Genomic DNA, 23,744 nt, shown 5'->3' on the forward strand with positions numbered 1-23,744 from the left:
CCCTCCGTGTCTGTGTAGGGAGCCGGTGGTCGTGTCCCCTCACTATTGTAGGGCCTTCAGGTCTAAGATAGCCGAGGTACGTGGATATGCGCCCATCCACCTTTGGGGTGGTCGCATAGGCTGAGCAATAAGGGAGAGCGGCAGGTCGATTGCAGGGGTCTCCCTTTTGTTCCTTAGTTGTGGGTCCAGTGAGTCATTGTTTGTATTGTATTATCTTGTTTCCTGTACACCATCCGTGACAGAACTGTCCTCCCACCTCTCCTCCTGCTCCCTCTTTCACCGCCTACAATCTGGCTTCCGACCCCACCACTCGACTGAGACTGCCCTTACCAAAGTCACCAATGACCTACTAACAGCCAAAACCAAGAAACCATACTCTGTCCTCCTTCTCCTTGACCTGTCCTCTGCCTTCGACACTGTTGACCACTACCTTCGGTTGCAAACTCTCTCATCTCTTGGCATCACTGACCTGGCCCTCTCCTGGATCACATCAAACCTCACAGACCGGACGTTTAGCGTCTCCCACTCCCGCACCACCTCCTCGTCTCATTCCCTCTCTGTTGCTGTCCCACAAGGCTCTGTCCTAGGACCCCTGCTCTTCTCTATCTACACTTTTGGCCTGGGACAGCTCATAGAGTCCCATGGCTTTCAGTATCACTCCTTTGCTGACGACACACAAATCTACCTCTCTGGTCCATCACCACCTTACTATAAAGAATCCCAAAATGTCTATCCTCTGTATCATCCTTCTTCGCCTTTCGCTTTCTAAAACTTAACATGGATAAAACAGAATTCATCATCTTTCCCCCGTCTTGCTTAACCCCCCCAACAGACTTATCTATCACGATCAATGGCTGCACACTCTCCCCGGTCAACCAAGTCCGCTGCCTTGGAGTGACCTTGGATTCTGCCCTTTCCTTCCGACCACACATCTAAGTCCTTTCCACCCCCTGCCGCCTCCAACTCAAAAACATCTCCCGCATCCGTGTTTTCCTTAACTTTGAATCTGCGAAAATGCTTGTACATGCCCTCATAATCTCCCGCCTAGACTACTGCAACACTCTCCTCTGTGGCCTTCTATCTAGCAGTCTCGCACCCTTCCAATCTATCCTCAACTCTGCTGCCCGACTAATCCTCCTCTCACCGTATTACTCCTCTGCCTGTCCCCTCTGCCAATCCCTTCACTGGCTCCCCATTGCCCAGCGATTTCACTTCAAAGTACTAACAAATACATACAAGGCCGTCCATAACCTGTCCCCTCCCTACATCTCTGAGCTACTTTCCGATACATCCCCACACGCACTCTCCGATCCTCACAAGACCTCCTTCTCTCCTCTTCCCACAATCGCCTCCAAGATTTCTCCCGTGCATCCCCCATACTCTGGAACTCGCTACCCCAACATATCAGACTCTCACCTACAGTGGAATCCTTCAAAAGAAACCTGAAAACCCACCTCTTCAGACAAGCCTACAACAAGTGACCCTGCTGCCTCTATACCGCCATGACCAACTTCACCCACACCTACTGTGTCCTTCTCCCATACCATGTAGATTGTAAGCCCTCACGGGCAGGGCCCTCTCTCCTTCTGTACCAGTTTGTAACTCGTCTTGTTTATGATTAGTGCAATTGTCTGTATTATGTATGTATACCTCTTCTCATATGTACAGCGCTATGGAATGAATGGCGCTTTAATAATTAATAATAATAGTATGAATACATGAATGTACGAAGATAACTAGGGCGTATTATGAACCCATTGGGTGGTTTTGAAACCTAAAATCCAATAAGGCTGTAAGGGATATCACTAGTGAAGATGATGATATATTTGATAAGAGGGGATACATATACTACTTCAATGGATTACAAGAAGCACGCATATGAGATGTGCTCATTCAGACCCTGCTTTTTTATTTAATTTTTTCCTTCATAGAACAGTACTATGCTTGTCCGTAATGTGGACAATAATAGGTCATGTTCTGTTTTTTTGCAGAACGGACATACGGAAACGGAATACACAGTACCTTCCGTTTTTTTGCGGACCCATTGAAGTGAATGGATCCGCATACAGTCCGCAAAAAAAACGGAATGGACATGGAAAGAAAATACATTTGTGTGCATGAGCCCTAAGGCCTTTAACGTTTCTGTTCCGTATTTGCGGATTCTGTTTTCGGAACCATTCATTTCAATGGTTCCGCAAAAAAACCTGAATGTACTGAAAGATAGAACTTGTCCTATTATTGCCCGCAAATAACGATCCGTGGCCCCATTCAAGTTAATGGTTCCGTAAAAAAAAAAACGGAACACATACGGAATGTACTCCGTATGTCTTCCCTATCTGTTCCATTTTTGCAGAACCATCTATTGAAAATGTTATGCCCAGCCCAATTTTTTTGTGTACTTACTGTTTAAACATTTTTGTAAACGGAACGGAAGCGGAACGGAAACACTACTGAAACGAAAAAACGGATCCGTTTAAAACGGACTACAAAACCATACGGTCGTGTGCAAGAGACCTAAGTCAGTGGTGCCGGATCCGTCACCCATTGACTTACATTGTTTTTAGTGACTGATCTAGTTTGTTCTATTTCGATTTAATACAACCGGATCCTAACGGAACGGATGCTTCTTGACGTGTTAAATAAAATGGAACCGTTTTGATCTGGTTTTGAGATCCTCTGCCAGATCTCACAACCAGAAACCAAAGGGCAGATGTAAAGGTAGCCAAATATAAAATAAAAAATTAAGGGTACTTTCACACTTGCGGCAGGACGGATCCGACATGCTGTTCACCATGTCGGATCCGTCCTGCGGCTATTTCGCCGTGCCGCCGGACCGCCGCTCCGTCCCCATTGACTATAATGGGGACGGGGGCGGAGCTCCGGCGCAGCACGGCGGTGCACGGTGAAAGCCGCCGGAATAAAAAGCCTGACATGCAGTAATTTTAGTCCGGCGGCCTTGCGCCGGAGCTCCGCCCCCGTCCCCATCATAGTCAATGGGGACGGAGCGGCGGTCCGGCGGCACGGCGAAATAGCCGCAGGACGGATCCGACATGGTGAACAGCCTGTCGGATCCGTCCTGCCGCAAGTGTGAAAGTACCCTAAAATCAGACATCATGCAGTACATGTCAGTCTCTTTCTAATAAACAATATATATTAAGAAAAGCTCTACCAGCAAACTACTGGAGCCCAGCCTGTCAGTAACCAACTGAAGAAAGAGCAAATCTAGTAATAATATAGGCTGGCTCACAGTATTTTTGCATATAAATTTATTAATACACTTAATAACACAAAAAACAACTTAGTGTCGACATATCAGCATAAATACATTAAATAGGTTTATAAAGTGCGGAGCTCGCGCACAAAACCTAAACAGCTGGAGTACTCCAAAATAGATGAGACCTTATGGCTAAAGTGTGACTGCAAGAATCATTCAGTTGTACCACTCAAATGTCCGTAAATTGTATGCCGATTTACCAGTTTGTTGGAACCGGAGAGGTTCAGAAGGTGTCCTTATTGCAATCTCCTGCAAGGGAAACTCTGTGCTCAGGTGCTGTTTAGCAATAGTAATTGCACTGCTTCCGATCAATGACGCTCCACTTACTTTTCCTTGCGGAGAAAGCTCATTCAGACCCTTTCTCCGCAAGGAAAAGTAAGTGGAGCGTCATTGATCGGAAGCAGTGCAATTACTATTGCTAAACAGCACCTGAGCACAGAGTTTCCCTTGCAGGAGATTGCAATAAGGACACCTTCTGAACCTCTCCGGTTCCAACAAACTGGTAAATTGGCATACAATTTACGGACATTTGAGTGGTACAACTGAATGATTCTTGCAGTCACACTTTAGCCATAAGGTCTCATCTATTTTGGAGTACTCCAGCTTAGAGATGAGCGAACTTCTGTTCTTTCTAATAAACACTCTGTACCTCACATGGACCCAGAGATCTGCCCATTCATTGCTGCAGTTGCTCAGCTAGAACAGCAGGTGGCGCTATATAGATAGATTTCAGAGAATAACATTTTTAATTACATTCAATTACAAAATTATTCGGATCCAGGTGCTGGTTTGAAAAATGTAGAATATTTTTCATGGGACAACCCCTTTCAGGCAAAGGCCTCATGTCCATGGCTGACCTGGGGCCTAACAAAGTCATGGCAATCCTTCAGCACCCCATGATCCTGTTGTGGGGGCACTGAAGGGCTTACAGAGACACAGTAGTTACCACTGATGCTAGCATCCAAGAGATAAACCCCCACCGTCTGGAATCAGCTTCTGAGCCAGCAACATACACTTATGGCTCTATGGGGGTCGTTTACTAACATTTTGACGTCCGTATTTGGCCTAAAAAATCTCAAGACCCCTTTTTGTGACTTTTTAAATGCCCGTGTGCCAGTATTTTGTCACATGGTTGTTTTTACTGCGTCCTCGCCACTTGGGAGTGGTGGGGGCTGGGACTTTGGCAACAAAAGACTTACTAACACCTATTTGCAGTTAGGGGCTCTGATGTAGTTTTTACACCAGGCGCACAGACTGCCAAAAATGTGCCTAGTTTATGACAAGTCGCACTCCCCGTCAAAAATTAGGGGCATCCTTCAGCAGTGCAGGGGGGAATCAAGGACTATTGTAAAACACAGGTCTTTATAAATGACCCCTCATGTGTTAAATACTATGCTCCAGCACGCAAAAGAGTTAGGCCTCTTTCACACGGGCAAGATTTCCGCGCGGGTGCAATGCGTGAGGTGAACGCATTGCACCCGCACTGAATCCGGACCTATTCATTTCTATGGGACTGTGCACATGAGCGGTGATTTTCACGCATCACTTGTGCGTTGTGTGAAAATCGCAGCATGCTCTATTTTGTGCGTTTTTCACGCAACGCAGGCCCCATAGAAGTGAATGGGGCTGCATGAAAATCGCAAGCATCCGCAAGCAAGTGCGGATGCAGTGCGATTTTCACGCACGGTTGCTAGGAGACGATCAGGATAGGGACCCGATCATTATAACATGGTTATAAGGGAAAATAATAGCATTCTTAATACAGAATGCATAGTACAATAGGGCTGGAGGGGTTAAAAAAAATAAATAAAAATAATTTAACTCACCTTAATCCACTTGTTCGCGCAGCCCGGCTTCTCTTCTGTCTTCATCTTTGCTGTGCACAGAAAAAGGACCTTTGATGACGTCACTGCGCTCATCACATGGTCCATCACATGATCCATCACCATGGTGATGGACCATGTGATGAGCGCAATGACGTCACCACAGGTCCTTTTCCTGTGCACCGCAAAGATGAAGACAGAAGAAAAGCCGGGCTGCGCGAACAAGTGGATTAAGGCGAGTTAAATTATTATTTATTTATTTTTTAACCCCTCCATCCCTATTTTACTAAGCATTCTGTATTAAGAATGCTATTATTTTCCCTTATAACCATGTTATAAGAATGTGGTGTACATTTTCAGTTAATACTTTACTTTTGAATGAATGTTCTGTGTAATCCGGTGTCCTGGTTTTTTGCAGGGTAAATCGTTGAGCCTGATTTGCGGGTCCCTGTCTTGGTTGCGGGACTTTGAAGAGAAGAAGCACCAGGAGGAGGCCCAGGCGTTGGCTGCGGAAACAAAAGAAAAAAATGAAGGAAAAAAGACAGACGGGTGCACACCGGCAGAGGCAGGATCTATGACAGAGCCCGACTGGGTGACCCAGTTCCTGCAAAAGAAAGAAGAGATGGACACGAAGAATAAGCTAAAGGTGCTGGATTTACTTACAGGATAATAAGGGAATGAAATGGGAATTCTACTTCCAGAGATGAGGCATGGACACCCAGGTGCTGTAAAGAACCTTGCACCTTCAATGACTGCAAGCAGTGATGCTGAAATCTGTAACAAATTAGATTAGGACATAGTTTAGATTTCTTTATGTGCTGAAACGGTTAACCCTCTTCTAGTTGCGTTTTCACACAGCTCCTGCACAGCGGGTGTCATGAACAGGAAATAACTATGGGTAAAGCCGAGTATTCAGTTAGTGGCGGTCGTATTTCTGGTTGCCCTCTGAGCCTGTAGTGCTGCCTATTTGCCAGTAGGGGGTGCCAGTTATGTTTTTTCTGCAATATGCAGAGTAAATAAGGCTTTGTTCATGTCTTTTGGAGCAGACTACCAGAGATAGCGCTGAATCCCCAGTCACTATAATGAGATTCATTGGAGAACCTGCGAGCTTCTGGCATAAATGATGGAAAAATAGTGCTGTCTGCAGTGCAGTTATGCTGGAGACCTGCCGGATCCCTTTAGGGTCCATTCACACGTCCGCAAAATGGGTCCGCATCCGTTCCGCAATTTTGCGGAACAGGTGCGGACCCATTCATTTTCAATAGAGCCGGAATGTGCTGTCCACATCCGCATTTGCAGATCCGCACTTCCGTTCCGCCAAAAAATAGAACATGTCCTATTCTTGTCCGCAATTGCGGACAAGAAAAGGCATTTTCTATGAGAGTGCCGGCGATGTGCGGTCCGCAAAATGCGGAACGCACATTGCCGGTGTCCGTGTTTTGCGAATCCGCAAAACACATACGGACGTGTGAATGGACCCTTATAGTGCCAGATACGGTAACTCCGGTAGTCTGCTACGGAGATGTGACTGATGCCTAAAATGCTGTGTTAAATATCATCCCTTCATCAAGTGTTTTTGGTTCCGTTTCAGTACGTTGTGGTGTATATATACGCCATACCTTTACAGAAGACTCTGCCCTGTCTTCCACTAGCTCCACGGACAGTAGGTCACATATAACACAAGTAGCTTCCTTACGATTCCCCTGCTTTATCTCTGTTCTGCCAGAGGGGTCTCTCTTATGGTAATATGTTCCAAGCCCCTGATCCTCTCTTGTTAAATAATGCATCGCCCTGCCTAACTTCTACTTCTCCCCATCTATTTTTAATACCCCGTGCACTTTATCATGTTCTTTACTAGAGTTTTTTTTTACTCCCGCTCCGTGGTCTCCCGCTTTTTATAGACCTTATGCATTTCAACTTGAAATTAGCTAACTTCTGAAAGTGTGCTTTGCCTGAAACCCTTTTCTGCTCCCGATCAGGCTGCTTCTTCTTTATTCTGCTCTCAGATCCAGGCCTCTTTCTCAAATTGGGTAAAGTGATCGCATACTACTAGGGCAAGACATCACTTTATGGTCGGTGGGGGTATAAGCTGTGGGACTCCCACCAATCCTGAGGTTGAAAGCAACACAGCACTGGTTTACCGCCACGTTCACTTTACTGCTCACTGCGACCACCAGCTGTGCAGGGAACTACAGCAAAGCTCCATGGTATGCATCCCCTTCATTTTCGGGATCGGTGGGCGACCCTGGAATCAGACCCTCATCGATCATAAAGTGATAGCCAGGGGTGTAGCTATAGGGGAAGCAGTTGCTTTGGGGCCCTGACCCAGAAGGGGCCCATCCAGGAGGAGGAGGACTAAATGATTTTGTCAGGGCCCCCTCAACAGTATTACACAATGAAATGATATACAGTGACAGTATAGACAGTGTATAAAACGGATGGAAAAGCTGCTGGCCCTGGTCTGAGAGAGCGATCTGTACTAGCCACAGGAATGGGGGCGGCATGAAAGGAAGGGGTTGCGGAAAAATTACTGGGGGAGGGGGGCCCCATTCAAAAATTTGCTGTGGGGCCCAGTCATTTCTAGCTACGCCACTGATGATAGCATAGCCTACAGAGCCATCACTTTATAAGATTAGAATACCCCATAAGAGTGAGATGAAGTAGATTTCCTAGGTTTTCATATTTGGAGCTTCATCAATGTATAATGTACTTCAGTTTCTAATATACTTGGGGGATGGGGCAGGAGAATTTATCATTCGCCCTATGTCAGTTTTCTGAGTTTATAAAGTCGCAAAACTCAGTTTTGTAACTTTTTAAATGCCTTTGCCACTTTTTTTTTTTAGTTAGCAACTGGCATTTGTACTCTGTTCTCGCCAAGGTTTCAGAAAAGGGGCATGGTGGGATATAGGCAGGGCCATCAGCCGCGGCATATTTATTAGGATATACACCAGAAACTGGCTCTGAGCTGCCAAAGATTTCAGTCTGGCTCACGGACTGCCGGAGGAGGCATTTACTTTATAGCACTCACCGCTCTTGGTAAATCAGGCCCTTTGTGTTTAAAATCCTAAATTGCATTAAATAATTCTGCTTACTTTCAGTGAATAGAAACCACCTTGGTTGGATTCAGAAGCTGAAATCCTGTTCTGACTTGGTTTTTCTCACAGTTTGGGGCTCATGCACACGAACGTATGTATTTTGTGATCTGCAAAAAATACGGGTGACATCCGTGTGCATTCCGTATTTTGCGTAACGGAACAGCTGGCCCCTGATAGAACTGTCCTATCCTTGTCCGTAATGAGGACAATAATAGGACATGTTCTATTTTTTATACGGAAACGGAATGCACACGGAGTAACTTCAGTTTTTTTTGTTCAGTCCCATTGAAACAAATGGTTCCACATACGGTCCGCAAAAAACCCTGAACGGACATGGAAAGAAAATACGTTCGTTTGCATGAGCCCTTAGTCATCATTTTTAAAATCTTAGTTTTCAGTCAGTGAATGGAAACCTTTGTTGCTTACATTCAGTTAGTGGCTCCCACCACTTGCATTCCTGTAGACAGTCAGTGATACAGTGTAACATGCCCAGCGCTGTGTGAGCAGGACTTGGGCTGGATTTTACCCTCTGGATATAAACAGATGTTTCTATTCACTGACAGTAAATTGCCTTTCTTTCTGTTATATGGGTGGTTCTTTGCTTTACAACCTTTTCATAGTTTCTCGTGTGTTTACTGCAGGAGGATCAGCTCCGAAGGAAGAAGAGAGAAGAGAAGCTGGAGCAGATGCGACATAACGTACACCTGAAGTTTGCTTCCAAGAGAAAGGTGAGATCTCTGGTTGAATTTCTCATGGGAATTAATGGCTTTGTGCCTCCATTTGCCTTTCTATTAAAATAATGTCTACCAAGTGTGTATATGTAAGGTGGAGCCTGGGCCGTTAGGTGTTAACTGACACTACATTTCCATTCGGCCATGTAACACATGCACAGGAGGTACCTGAGGACCCCCCTCTGTGACTTCCATATACTCTTGATGAGCCCAGGTGCATCTTAAAGCATCATGCACACGATTATATATGTTTTGTGGTCCACAAATCGCGGATCCGAATACTGCAAAATACAAACAGAGTTGTGCTTCAAGCCTGATGCTGATTTTTAACCCTTTTAAACGCCATAATGCAGAGTGAACTGGTTTTAAAATTTGTTTTCCTCATTCCTAAATTCACCATTAGGTGGCAGTGTAATACCAATCACCAGAATAAAGAAAGATCGTAGGACTGCAGGGCTCCAGATGGCGACCAAAATGGTCGCCAATGTGACTTAGAATTTACAAATGACGACAAGACTTTTTAGTCTTGTCGCCATTTGCGACTAGAGCCGCCGCCGCAGCTCTGCAGTTGAATACAGCACAGGAACTGATAGTTCTCTTCCCCGCCGCCGATGTTCTACTCAGCAGCGCAGTGGAGGAGTCTCTCCCTGCCGCCGCCAATAAGAAGAGAGACGGGAGGAGGAGGGGCTGTGGCCACTGCGCCACCAATGAAGATAACTGACCTGTTAATACAAATACAGGAGGCGGGTGCCGGAATCAAATAGCCGGCACCCGAACTCTATGACAGGGAGCTGCGATCTGCTGCAGTTAACCCTTCATGTGCGGTACCATTCCGGTATTTTGAATGCCGGATCTGGCACTAATACATTGCTATGGGGAAAAATGCTGGACCCGGTATTCAGGCAAGCGTTCAGTTTTCTTCGCCGGAGAGAAAACCGTAGCATGCTACGGTTTTATCTTTTGCCTGATCAGTCAAAATGACTGACTTGAAGACATCCTGATGCATCCTGAACGGATTACTCTCCATTCAGAATGCATGGGGATAAAACTGATCAGTTCTCTTCCGGTATAGAGCCCCTGTGACGAAACCGGAAAAGAAAACCGCTAGTGTGAAAGTACCCTAAAATATTAAGTTTAAATCCCCCCTTTCCCAATTTTACATATAAAATATATAAACAATAAATAAATAAACATATTACATAGCGCTGCGGCCGAAAAGTCCAAACTATTAAATTATTAAAAAATATCTCCTATGCGGTGAGCGCCGTAACAGAAATAAATAAATAAAAACCATGCGATTTGCCATTTTTTAGTCACCTTGTCCCCTCAAAAAATAAGATAGGACTGTTCTATTATGGGCCGAACGTTTCATAAAATGCAAAATGCACGCGGCTTTTTTTGGTCTTTTTTTTTTTTTTTTCGCGTGGTATTGAGTATCGCAATACTTTTTTTATGGTGACGAAAGTGAATTCAAAATTTTGGTATCGAAACAACCCTACGCCGATCTGATCGGCGTAGCGTTGTCACGATACCAAAATTTTGATTCGGTTTCGATTTGGCGACTAAAATTTTTATTTGGCTCCTAAATTTTTCAGTTCAGGAGCCAATGGCCACTAGGTATTTTTTTTAGTCTGGAGCACTGGACTGGAGTGAAGGCCCCAGGTCAGCTGTATGTGGCCTCATGGTCCACCAGTATATTTCATAGTTGGGGGGTGGGGTGTCAATTTAGAGGCACAAGCCCCTCCTAGTTCTTCTAAGAATCGTGGAGTCAGTAGATGCTGGACTTATTCTGTCTCACTTCGGGATAGATAGTGTATAGATGCAAATCAAAAATAATTCTGTTACATCATCTCCGGTTGTGATTTGCGCCCACATACTATCTATCCCAAAGTGAGATGGAATAAGTCCAGCCTCTGCTGACTGCATGATTCTTCCACCCCACTGGCAGCCCGGCTTCTGCATCTGGGGTCCCAGCTAGTCCTAGCAGCACCGACCACTATTATCCTGACTGTTGCCTATACTGGTGTTGTGCCCAACATTGCACAACAAAAACAGGTGAGCAGAATACATACCCCCGTGAGAGTGTCAGCACTTGTATGTACTTACCCTATGAACGCCCTTTGGCCATTATTTGCAGTTCGTCTAAGAGGCATTCAGAAGACCCAAAAGCACATAGCTACTTACCTGCTATCATTGAGTGTTCCAGGATAAAAGTGAATTGCTGTAAGCGGCAAGAAACATGCGTGTAAACAGTAGTTGTTCTTCTTTACATTGAAGATAGTCCCTAATGACATTGGCTGTATGTTTGGGGTTGTTGTCCTGCTGCATAATAAATCTGGAGCCAATCAGATGCCTCCCTCAAGGTACTGCCTGATGGATAAGTATCTGCCTATATTTCTCAGCATTGAGGACACCAATAATCCAAATCCCCCAACTCCACTTGTTGAAAACATAATGCAGCAGGCCATGCTTACTTTGCTCATTATTTGCCACAAAGTTGCATGAAGGTGGTTGTGTGTATTAAAGGGGTATTCCCATCACGGACAATGGTGGCATATCGCTAGGATATGCCCCAATTGTCTGATAGGTGCGGGTTCCATCTCTGGGACCCGCACCTACACCGAGAACGGAGCAGGGAAAGGTGGCGGAGGGCGCACTGCTCATGCGCATCCGCCCTCCATTAATTTCTATGGGGCCACCGAAAATTCCCATTCATTTGTATGGGGAGAGCGTTTGGTAATGGCCGGACCCTGGGAAACCAGTCACTGCTCTCCCCGCTCTGTTCACAGGGTAGGTGCGGGTCCCAGAGGTGGGAGCATAACCTAGTGAATGTTTGCTTTGATACATTTAACCTGTGCATACAGCAAAGACCTGCGTGACCGGCAATAATGCTGATCGCAGTAATTAAAGGTTTTAGATGCCGTGATCAAGTGAGATCACGGCATCTAAATGCGCAAAAACAAAAACGTGCGGCCAATGTGGGTATCAATAGTTGCACTGAACACTGTAAGCCTTGCTGAAGAGGCTTTAAAGGGAACCTGTCATCTGGATTTTGGGTATAGAGCTGAGGACATGGGTTGCTAAATCGCTGCTAGCACATCCGCAATACCCAGTCCCCATAGCTCTTTGTGCTTTTATTGTGTAAAAAAACCGATTTGATACATATTCAAATTAACCTGAGATAAGTCAGAGCTTGAAAATATGACTCTTCTCTGGTCACACAAGTAAGATATGACTCTTTTATGTTAATTTGCATAAAAGGCGAGAAGTACAAAAATGCATAATATTTATTGAATTCGTCTGCAAATGAAATAAAAAATTTAATTTATGTGTTTAGGGTAACACAATGAACATTTAGAAACGCTCAGTGAAGGTAGCATAGTAGAGGGGACAGGTTCCCTTTAAGTGTTCAAGTTGCAGTTCTTATTTTGGCCACCAGATGGCAGGCCAGGATAAGAAATGAGCAACTTCTAGTGTAAATCTCATTTAAAAAATCCCTAATAGAACAAAATCAAAAATTTAAAAAACATTATTTATAGGCTCATATATGAGCTTCAAAATCATCACAAAAAAATGAAAAAAATAAATGTTAAAAAAATAAAAACATATAAAAGTTTAAATCACCCCCCTTTCCGTATAATAAAAAATAAATACCTTAATAACAATAAATATAAACAAAATTCCAATACCGTGAATGGCGTAACGGAAAAAAGGGTAAAAATGGGCAATTTGCAATTTTTTCATTGCTTCTCTTACCCAATTTTTTTTTATAAAATGTGATCAAAAAGTCACGCACACTCCAAAATGTTATGAATAAAAACTACAGATTGTTCCGCAAAAAATGAGCCCCCACACAGCTCAGTAGATAATTTTTTAAAATCAAAGTTTAAATTTATTTTTACACTATTTAGACATAAAAAACCTATACATATGGGGTATCGTTGTAATCGTACTGACCCAGAGAAATGATGGGCATGGGTCAGTTTTGCCGCAAACGAAACGCAGTGGGAACAAAACCCATTTGGAGTTTTTTACCGCTTCCCACTACATTTTATGCCATAATTAATGGTGGCATTAGAAAGTACTACTTTTCCCGCAAAAAATAACCCCTCATACAGCTATGTGGACGGAAATATAAAAAAGTTATGGCTCAAGGAAAATAGGGAAGAAAAATGAAAACGAAAAAACCTCCTGTATCCAAAGGGCAAAAAAGGGAAACTTTGTTTGTCACAAAGTTAGATGAAGGTGGACATGGTTGTCAGCAGTCCTTTAAGTCAACTGTAATGACCAGGTTGTCTGCTATGAAGAAATATATAGATTTTGGGCATGCAGTTACTTTTCAGGGACTCCTGTTTTATAGATTACATTTTTTTTATTTTTTTATTTCCATCTTAAAGGGAATTTGTGGCCACTTACCTCCATAGTAACCCAAAAGAATTGTCAGATGTGCACTTATCTTCTGATTCCCCCATCGCGATCAGTGCCCGCATTCCAGGGAAATCAATGCTTTTATTTGCAAATAGAAAATGACCTGTTTGGTGCAATGAGTAAATCACCATTGCACCTAAAGCTCCACACCTTTGGCTGTTTGCCATGCCCCCATAGCTTTCAGTGAAAGGGCCAGGCAGTGGCGACGCAATCATACCTGGTCCTGAACTCTCATGCCAGCGGGTTTGATGTGGGGGATCAGCATGTTGATGTTTGCCAGACAGAAGGAGTCTGTACTGTGTGAGCTCTGATCCTCGAAGTGAACGCACAGACGCGAGGGGACAGGTGTAAGTATGTCCCCACTGCCTGGCTCTGTCACCCAAAGCTTGGAGGCGCGGGCAATAGCTAAAAGAAGTGTAGCTTTAGGTGCAACTGTGAAACCCTCGTTGCACCAAGCACGTCATTTGCATAAAATAAAAGCATCAGTTTCTCTAGAATATGGACACTGATCGGGAGGGGGATAACTGCGTTTGAATCAGCAGACAAGGGACAGTGCATTCAGATTAGGCCCCTTTCACACTACAGTTTTTATTTTTATTTTTTGCCGTTTTTTGCGTTCCGTATACGGAACCATTCATTTCAATGGGTCCGCAAAAAAAATGGAATGTACTCCGTATGCATTCCGTTTCTGTGTTTCCGTATCTCCGTTCCGTGCAAAGATAGAACATGTCCTATATTTGGCCGCAAATCACGTTCCGGCCGCTGTGAGCTCTGCGCTGCGATTGGCCAGCGCTACAGCCTGGGAGAAGGAGACGCCCAGGAGAACAAGGGCAGTCTCCTCCTACTATAACCAAGTGACCGAACATACCGGAGGGCATAGCAGGAGAACGGAGCGCGCCCAGGGATAATAGTAAGTGCAGTGAGATCCCTGGGCGCCGCTCTCCAGATCATGACACTTACCGGTAGTTCAGAATTTTTTGCCAGATGAAAGGTCCTCTTTAAGAAATGAGAAGCAGCTCATTGCACCAGTTGGTGTTAAATAACTTGTTGCCAGCTGAAAGATAATCGCCCATGCAGTAATTGTCCAATAGGCGGCTCATAACTATTTGCTTAGTTAAATCCAGGTGGCGACTTTTTATTTGGACAGGCAGTGTATAAGGGAATGGAGGGTTAGTGTAATTTTTTTTATTTTGTGATTTACTTTTTATTTGTACATGTCAAAAATGCAAATATTGCCCTGGCTACTAGAGGTACTAAGTGTCTTAACTCCGCTGGCAACGAAAGGGTTAAATGCCTTCCATAAGTTCCATGACATCTTCTCACGCTGATGCTCTCCTTTTTTCTTTTCATCCTGGATGTGTGGATGCTCTTGCAGGATTTTGCATCTGAGCTTTTAAGTCTTTCTCTTTCTGCTGTGTCTGTAGAGGGAAGAGGAGGATGAGACAATTCGTCTTCTGAGGCTCAGTCAGCAGATATTGTCCCCTGGAGGAGAAGGCCCAGCCCTGGAACAAGGCGAGGAAGAGCTGGTTCTTGCCGAATATGAGAGTGATGAGGAAACAAAGAAAGGCGTAGTGTATGACACTTCTCCATTAAAAATCGATTTTGCAGCCAGTTGTTACCCTTCATGTAGCATTACTTAAAAAGAATGTCTTATGTTGAAAACTATATTAACTTTTCTGTGAGTCGGACCCACATCACTTTTTATCCTGAATTTTCTGAATAATAACTGCAGTGAAGATGTGTCAGAAGTGTAGTACAGCGGGTGTGGACCCACTAATCCTGAGGGCATTATCCCTAAGTGGTCTCCTGGTATTCACCCTTTTACCCCCTTTCCCCCCAGTATAAGGGTATTTTCCGGCGAGCAAGTCTAGTGCAGAAAACATGCTCCGTGTGCAAGCATGATTTCACATTATGGACTCTGCTCCTTTCACAGGAGCGCACAGCCTTAAGTGTCCATTCACACGTCCGTAAGTGTTCTGTGGATCCGCAAAACACGGACACTGGCAATGTGCATTCCGCAATTTGCGGACCGCACATCGCTGGCACTATTATAAAAAATGCCTAATCTTGTCCGCAATTGCAGACAAGAATAGGACATGTTCTATTTTTTTGCGGAAACGGAAGCACGGATGCGGAAGTGCAGATCCGCAAATGCGGATGCGGACATCACATTCCGGCTCCATTGAAAATAAATGGGTCTGCACCCGTTCCGCAAAATTGCGGAACTGATGCGGACCCATTTTGCGGAGGTGTGAATGGACCCTTAGGGCTCATTCAGACGGCCGTATGCTGTCCGCAAAAATGTGGACCCATTTTTTTGCGGACAGTTCAGCATGTCCGCAAAAAAACGGATTGTATTCAGTTTTTTTGCTGATCCATAGACTATAATAGGGCCATGTCCTGATTTTCACTGACAAGTATAGGACATGTTTAATTTTTTTGTTGAGCCGTGCAATGGAAGAAAAGGGCCCCATAGAACTGAATGGGACAGCATCTAATCCGCAAATAAACGGATCCGCATTTTTGCGGACAACATACGGCCGTCTGAATGAGCCCTTATAATGATTTATAACGCTGTGTGTCTCTGTACGATCTTGCATCTACTGAATTGTACTGACATCAAGTCATTACAGCCGAGGTAGGGTAGAGACACACAGCGTTATATGTTGTTATATTGCTGTGCGCTCCTGTGAAAGGAGCAGTGTCCATAACGTGAAATCATGCTCGCACACGGAGTATGATTTCTGCACTAGACATGCTCGCCTGAAAATACCCTAAGGGGATGTTCACACAACGGATTTTGAAAACTTGCTGGAAAAAAAAACTGTGCATAATTTGTGCTGATTTTCTGTGCAGTTTTAGTGCGGTTTTTGGCGCATTGTTTTCATCTTCCTATTTTTTTTTCATCTTCCTATTGATTTCAATGGTAGAATCAGCGTGGATTCTGCTCCAAGATAGAGCATATTGCCTTTTTTTCCCACACAGTTTTTCCATAAAAATGAATAGGAGGATTTTTTAGACGTGGAAAACGTGCGAAAAATATTGTCAAAAAACATTGTGTGAGTGGGCCCTAAGGATCTGGACTTAAGGATCCAGGCCGTTACTTCTAGGATTAGTCTAGGTTTAGTGATCGCTGACTCAGGTGGGTCAAGAGACACTAGTGGGTGACACCATTTGGGACAGGCAGAGATGTCAGAGGACAAGTTGAAGTCAGGAAGGTCAGAGTTTGTGCAATATGGAAAACGGGCAATGGGTCAGGACCGGCGGCACATTATCTATATGGTTAACAGCAGAGATCAGAACACACTGTAACTGAATACCCTCAAAGGACTTAGGCAAGCTAGGAACCTTATTGCCAGGCACCCTCCTACAGGGAAAGGTATGTATGTAATTATGTGTGTGTGTGTATATATATATATATATATATATATATAATGTGCAAAAAAGAGCAGCACTCCAACCCAGGATGAAAATGAAATACAAAAAGTTTATTCACCCATAGTGTAGCGACGTTTCGGCTCTACAATTGAGCCAGGCTTGAGAAAGGCTCAATTGTAGAGCCGAAACTTCGCTACACCATGGGTGAATAAACTTTTTGTATTTCATTTTCATCCTGCGTTGGAGTGCTGCTCTTTTTTGAACATTATTTTTCGGGTAAGCTTCATTCCCTAGAGCGTGCACCCGGCCATTTCAAATCTTGATCGGTGCTGCCTCCCATTTTGTCTTTATTATATACATACGCACACACCCCAGGGAATGCTGTCGTAGGCTATGGACAGAATACATATTGTGTGCTGGCCCTTTAAGAGCTGGGGAGAGTGCAGTAGCAGGAATGAGGTGGGGATGGCTGTGCGGGGCGAGTGCTTTAACAGCTCTGAGTGCTAGAAGAGGAGAGATGCTGGCGGATGTGGACCACCAGCATTACAAGAAGAAAGGGAGCATATGGTAATTTTGGGTCTATGCACCGTTTGGTGGCAACCAATAGTTTACTCTTAGCAATTAAAGGGCTATCTCATGAAATAAAACCCATTTTAATCTGCATCGGTAGCGATCAGCTGATCATTCTGTGCTCAGCTTCTAGCACCACCAACAATCTACTTGTTTTACAGGGGAGCCTTCTTTTGCCAGGCAACTCCACTGCTGAGGCCACAGCATGGGTACTGTAGTGTTACATGGTGCCCATCCAGATAAGTGGTCATCTATGTACCACATGGACGGATCCATGTCTGCCTTAGCAGGAACCTGCTCTTTGTTCTGGCTCATAAAGCGGTGTTGTGAGTGGAGGACCCCACATCTATGGCATCCACATGCCCTTATTTTATTACTATATTTCTATTTTACTGTTAAATATCCTAATTTTTGCGAAGTTGTCTTGTGCTGTTACGCTGGGTTTGCTGATTAAAGGGGTTTTCGTGGATTTTCATATCGATGGCCCATCCTGAGTACTGAGCTGTGCCTAGGTCATGTGATCAATGAACATGACTTCACATAGCCTGTAAAGAGGCCTAAGCGCTCACTGAGTGCCACAGTCTCTTCATAGAGCTTATTGGTAGGGGTGTCGGGGGTTAGACCCCTGTCAATCTCATACTGATGACTTATCCTGGGGGTAAGCCATAAGTATTAAAATCCCAGAAAACCCCTTGAAGGGGAATTTGTCATTGTTGTTGATCATGCTAAACTGCTGACTGCACTAAGTAGGGGCTGGGGAGACCAGTATAAACACATTTTTGTGGAACTTTATCATCAAGACTAGTGTGGATATGAACTTTTATCCTGCCAGATTCTCCTTTTTCAAGTGCCCAGGAGGCGGGGCTTCACAGTAAAGTGATCTCTGCATTGAGCTGCTTCACAGGCCCCTCCCCTCTGCTGTGAGTGACAGCCGTACTGGTCTTCTGGTAGGATGCTACAGCTGCCACTCAGAGCAGAGGGGAGGAGTGGTGAAGCAGCTGAATGCAGAGAGCACTTCACTGTAAAGCCCCGCTTCTGGCGCACTTGCTGGAAAATAAGCTGTAAGAATAAAACTTCACATTCACACTACTCCTGAGGGGAAAGCTCCACAAAAGCTGCTCTTCCCAGTCCATGCATCATGGTTGTCAGCAGTCTAGCATAGTCAGAAGTGCTAAGTCTTCCTTAAAAAGGAATTTAGCTGCTCAAGTAGATGATGTGGTCTGATTCACGTGTCACTTTTTGTGTCACAGCTTGTATGTCCATTGAACCTTTATTGATTTGAAGGTGCATCTCAGATGCCGACATGGCTTAACCAAGCTTCACAAATAAGGCTGGCATTTCCTTTACAAGCAAAAAGAAACACGCATTTACCTTTCAAGTGGGAAACATCTTTGTGGGTGACATGCTTGCAGCTCCAGGGTCTGCTGGCTGTCTGGGACTGAGACACAAACAGACAAGTTTGGTGGGGTGGCTATCCTGTTATTTCAATATGTTTTTTTTCTAATCTGCTGCTAGGCTAGATGATGAGGATGATTTTGAAGAGGAGCATGTGACTAAGGTAAGAAAAAAGCCTCCACATCAGGCTCTCACCTCCTCTGCAGCATGCAGGCTATTAGATAATACAGTATTTGACATTTAAGATTTTCCTGTCCTTTTCCTGTGGCATAAACCTCTTTGTGTTATTGGGGGACACAGAAGACCAAGCTTTTTACCATAGGAGGTGGACAGTAAGCCAAAAAAGTCTCACCTCCTCCTACACATACTATGCAGACACTGAGCTGAACATTTTGGGGGTCATTTATTAATCTGGAATAACGCCTATATTAGGCATATTTCAGGCGCAGATTGCGGCACAATGGTTTGTTGCGCCACAATCTGCGACGTCTCTCCGCTCACGCCAGGTCTAAAATTGTGGGTGTGGGGTTGGCGGATTCAGGGGACAGTCCGGCAAGCCCGTCTCATTTAGCATTTTCTACGCCTGTTTTAGTTGTAGAAAAAGGTCTAAATGTAAGACAGCTTCGAAGAGGTCTTATTTTAGAACAGGTGGAGGATCCGCCAAAGTTATGGAGAGGCCGGCACCTCTTTAACATCCACCTCCAGTGCAGCGCTTCTTTAAGGGCGGCGTGTCAAACACTGGTCTTAATTAATGGTCCATTTGTTTGTACCTCCTTGGATTGCAATGAAATAAATTCACAAGAAAACATTACATTCATTGAGAGATAGGTTTCATTTTCTGACCTTGCAGTCTAACCACACCACTAAATTCAGGCTGCAGCTCCACTGCGGCTTACTAACCTGCACTCTGACCCTCCCTCTTCTCTCTTCCGGGTGGAGTGCAGCTGCATCACCAAATGTAGGCCTAGTTCACACTTCAGAGATATGCTCAGTGATTTCCATCTATGATTGTGAACCAAAACCAGAAGTGGAGGATACACAGAGATACGGTATAAGGGTCCATTCACTCGTCTGTGGTGTATTACGGACCCGCAATACACCCGGCCGGCACCCCCATAGAACTGCCTATTCTTGTCCGCAATTGCGGACAAGAATAGGACATGTTCTATTTATTTTTTGGGAGCCGCGGACCGGAAGATCGGGGGCGCGCTCCAGAAATGCGGATGCGGACAGCACACTGTGTGCTGTCTGCATCCATTCCTGCCCCATTGTGAATTAATGGGTCTGCACCCGTTCTGCAGAATTGTGGAACAGGTGCGGTCACATTCACGGATGTGTGAATGGCCTGTAATGGAAAGATTTGCCCCTGTTCTGTGTTTTTTGACCTGCATCTGGTTTGGGCTCACAATCACTGATGGACATTGCTGAACTAATCACTGAAGTGTGAACTGGGCCTTAAGCTGTGGTTCGACTGTGGCCTTCTAGGCTGTACTCCATCACTCTACCTCTACTCTTCCTCGTCCCAGGTGGCACTTGCCCTCACAAAAGTTGGCAGCTTTCTAACTTAGACTCTACTGCCAAAAAGCCTCCTTGCACCGATCTTGTCTTACCAATGCGCCACCCAGGGTTCCTGCCGTTTCAGGATGACCTTCTGATGACCTTCTGCACAGTGTATTTCAGTACAGCTGGGCTCTCCCTTTCTAACTATTTCACCTCTGCTCTATAGGTGTCATGTCTGGTCTTTACATCACACCTTACTACTATAGGACGCACCCTCTGCATCCTCAGATGCTTTCTGAATTGTTGAGTTCTACAGACAGCATTGGATTAGAGGACTGGATATGCTCTCAGGGCCTACTTTAGGATGTCCCAAAGTCTTCTGTGTCTTCCATTGACACAAATGAGAAAAGAGGATTTTGACTCGCCTGTAAAGCCTTTCTCTCCCTTAACCACTTTCTTGCAGTTATTTTTTTGGTTTTATATATCTGCTGGTTTTACTTGATGGGCTCCTCTTGTTATTGCTGAATTACAAGTCTTTAAATTCTGCTTCAGTAAACCCTTTTAGAGTGGATATGGCTGGTGCCCAAAAATATACTGATTGTGGTTTAAAAGGATGCTGTGCTTCTATAGACGTGATGAGTGGACAGCCATTAAAATCTCAATGTATCCCCTGCATTAATAAATACTTGGCCCAACACTAATAATTTGGATCTACAGCATCCCTAGGAATGTATACCTGTAATGTATAGTTTCAGCTAAAAGACAATTACCTGGTTTATTCTGAAAGTAAATGTCCACTCTGGACTGTGGTTAGAAGACTTTCATATGAATTGGTCAATTGTTCTGTGCTGGTTAACTTCATAATATATCTTTATAGCAGTCAGAACTTAGTTTTTCTGTTACAGAGCTCCACATCCACTGCATAGACACAGGGTTACATGGTAACATTCTGGCTGCCTGCAGTTACCAGTATTACTGTGTAATAATGTATAATCAGTATGCAGTAAGCTCCCTCTAGTGGTGGCTGCAGGAATTCTGAATTTTAGCATGTAGCTCTGACAGTATAAAAATACATTTAGAAATTAGAATCCTAGTAGAATATTATATAGCACAGTATTAAAAGTCGACTATATTTAAAGTATATATTAATGGGCTTTTCCGAGATTTTAATATTGATGACCTATCCTCAAGATTGGTCATCCGTATCAATTGGTGGAGGTCCGACACCCAGCACCCTCACCGATCAGCTGGTTGAAGAGAAGGACGTGCTCTGTGCCTTCCCTTCCTTGTTTACCTGCTCGCCATCGACATCGCAGCTGCGAGGAGGTGTAATTACAAGCTGTGCCATTCACTTCTATATAGGAACGAGACATCCCATAGAAGTGAATAGGACATCTTGTAATTGCACCTGCTCACCGCTACAATGTCGACAGTGAGCAGGTAAACAATGAAGAGAATGCTGGGCTCTTACGGAGCACGGCCTTCTTTTCATCCAGCTGATCGTCGGGGGTGCCGGGTGTCGGACCTCCGCCAACCTGAAATTGATGACCTATCCTGAGGATAGGTCATCAATATTAAAATCCCAGAAAGGCCCTTTAAAGGGTTTCTACCATCAGATTTTTGCCATATGTAGCTGACTGACACTAGCGATGTGCTAGTGTCAGCAGTACATAACAGTCTTCTTTGTTCAGCTCTGTCTGCGGCCGTTCACCTAAAAAACATACTTTTATTCATATGCTAATGAGCCATTAGGTGCTATGTGGCTCCGTCTACTGACCTAGAGGCTCCGTCTACTGACCATCCTCTTGATTGACGTCCGATTTACCTGCATCTGTCTAAATCCCACACCTGCGCCGTGAGCGTCTGTATTCGGCGCAGTGAGTGAATGCCGCGCTCCTGGTGCCGGCTTCCTCACTGTAATGTGGTCGGCGCAGGCGCAGTGAGGACGCCGGCTTCCTCACTGCGCCTGTGCCGACTACGTTACAGTGAGGAAGCCGGTGTTCTGTGAAATTATGGTACCTGTTAAAATCTGGTACCCTCGTCACTTCCGGTAGTGACGTAGGTGCACCGGAAGCTTCAAAAGGAGGTGTGATCTTAGAGCCCGGCACCTGATTGGCTGAAAAGAAGGCGTGTTGGCGCCTGCGCACAACCAACTTGGGTACCGTAATTTTACATGCAGCGCCTGTAAACGGGCACAGGGAGGGAGGAAGGGTACCTTTGATTTACGGGCCACCGCGCATGGGCGAACCAGATTGCCTTGTGAAGCAGACAGGGTATTGAAATATTACAGCTCGCGCCTGTGAAGTAGGGGAGGGAGGGGAGGGAGGGAAGGGACGCAGGGAGGGGAGGGAGGTTTGCCCGCAACATGATTGGCTGAACCTCCCGGGATTCCTAATTTTAACTGCCGTAAATGTAACCTCCCTGCGTCCCTCCCTCCCCTCCTTGACAAGCGCGAGCTGTAATATTTCAGTACCCTGTCTGCTTCACAAGGCAATCTGGTTCGCGCATGCGCGGTGGCCTGTAAATCAAAGGTACCCTTCATCCCTCCCTGTGCACGTTCAAAGGCACTGCATGTAAAATTACGGTACCCAAGTTGGTTGTGCGCTGGCGCCAACACGCCTTCTTTTCAGCCAATCAGGTGCCTAAGATCACACCTCCTTTTGAAGCTTCCGGTGCGCCTACGTCACTACCGGAAGTGATAAGGGTACCAGATTTTAACAGGTACCATAATTTCACGGAACACCGGCACCAGGAGCGCTGCATTCACTCACTGCGCCTGTGCCGAATACAGAAGCGCACGGCGCAGGTGCGAGATTTAGAGAGATGCAGGCAAATCGGATGTCAATCAAGAGGAGCGGGGCGGGCTAGAAGAACTACATGGGCGGCGAAAATGGTCAGTAGACGGAGCCTCTAGGTGCTGAATCAACGCCCAAATAGCACCTAGAGGCTTATAAGCATATGGATAAAAGTATGTTTTTTAGGTGAACGGCTGCAGACAGAAGTGAACAAAGAAGACTGTTATGTACTGCTGACACTAGCTTAAATAGAAATTCACTAATGTCCTGTTCCTATAGCTGCAAGACCCTCCCAATGATAACATCTAAGAGTTCGGGGAATTTCATTGCCTTCGTTCATGCAAAATATAGGCTTCATACTACAGGCTTATAGGGTTCAGACTGTGAGACCCTTGTTATTTCTAACCTGTTTTTTATGCCCCATATTTTCTGTTGTCCCCTGCACAGATTTATTATTGCAGCCGCACTCATTCCCAGCTTTCCCAGTTTGTCCATGAACTACAGAAAAGCCCTTTTGGACAGGAGACTAGGCTGGTGTCCTTAGGGTCTCGCCAGGTAGTATCCATGTGCACATTTTTTATTTATTTTTTTAAAAATGTCAGAATATATTTTGTACTTTGTACATACTGTTGCATTGATCTAAATGATGGTTAGGCTACTTTCACATCATGGATCACCAAAAACGTTCCTACATGATAATACAACCTTCTGCATCCGTTACGAACGGATTTGGTTGTATTATCTCTAAAATGGTC

General features: G+C 44.8%; 1 protein-coding gene across 1 annotated transcript in view; it reads left to right on the forward strand.

Moving 5' to 3' along the window:
- The window catches only part of DDX11 (DEAD/H-box helicase 11), a 123,891-nt gene that overhangs the window by 11,411 nt on the left and 88,736 nt on the right, over window positions 1–23,744 (forward strand). Inside the window, exons 3-7 of the mRNA XM_040436290.1 lie at window positions 5,516–5,743; window positions 8,834–8,920; window positions 14,776–14,924; window positions 18,815–18,857; window positions 23,437–23,544. Of these exons, the coding sequence (XP_040292224.1) occupies window positions 5,516–5,743; window positions 8,834–8,920; window positions 14,776–14,924; window positions 18,815–18,857; window positions 23,437–23,544 (615 nt within the window). The remainder of the gene's footprint in view (window positions 1–5,515; window positions 5,744–8,833; window positions 8,921–14,775; window positions 14,925–18,814; window positions 18,858–23,436; window positions 23,545–23,744) is intronic.

This window comes from Bufo bufo, chromosome 1 (assembly GCF_905171765.1).
Source record: "Bufo bufo chromosome 1, aBufBuf1.1, whole genome shotgun sequence".
NCBI lineage: Eukaryota > Metazoa > Chordata > Amphibia > Anura > Bufonidae > Bufo > Bufo bufo.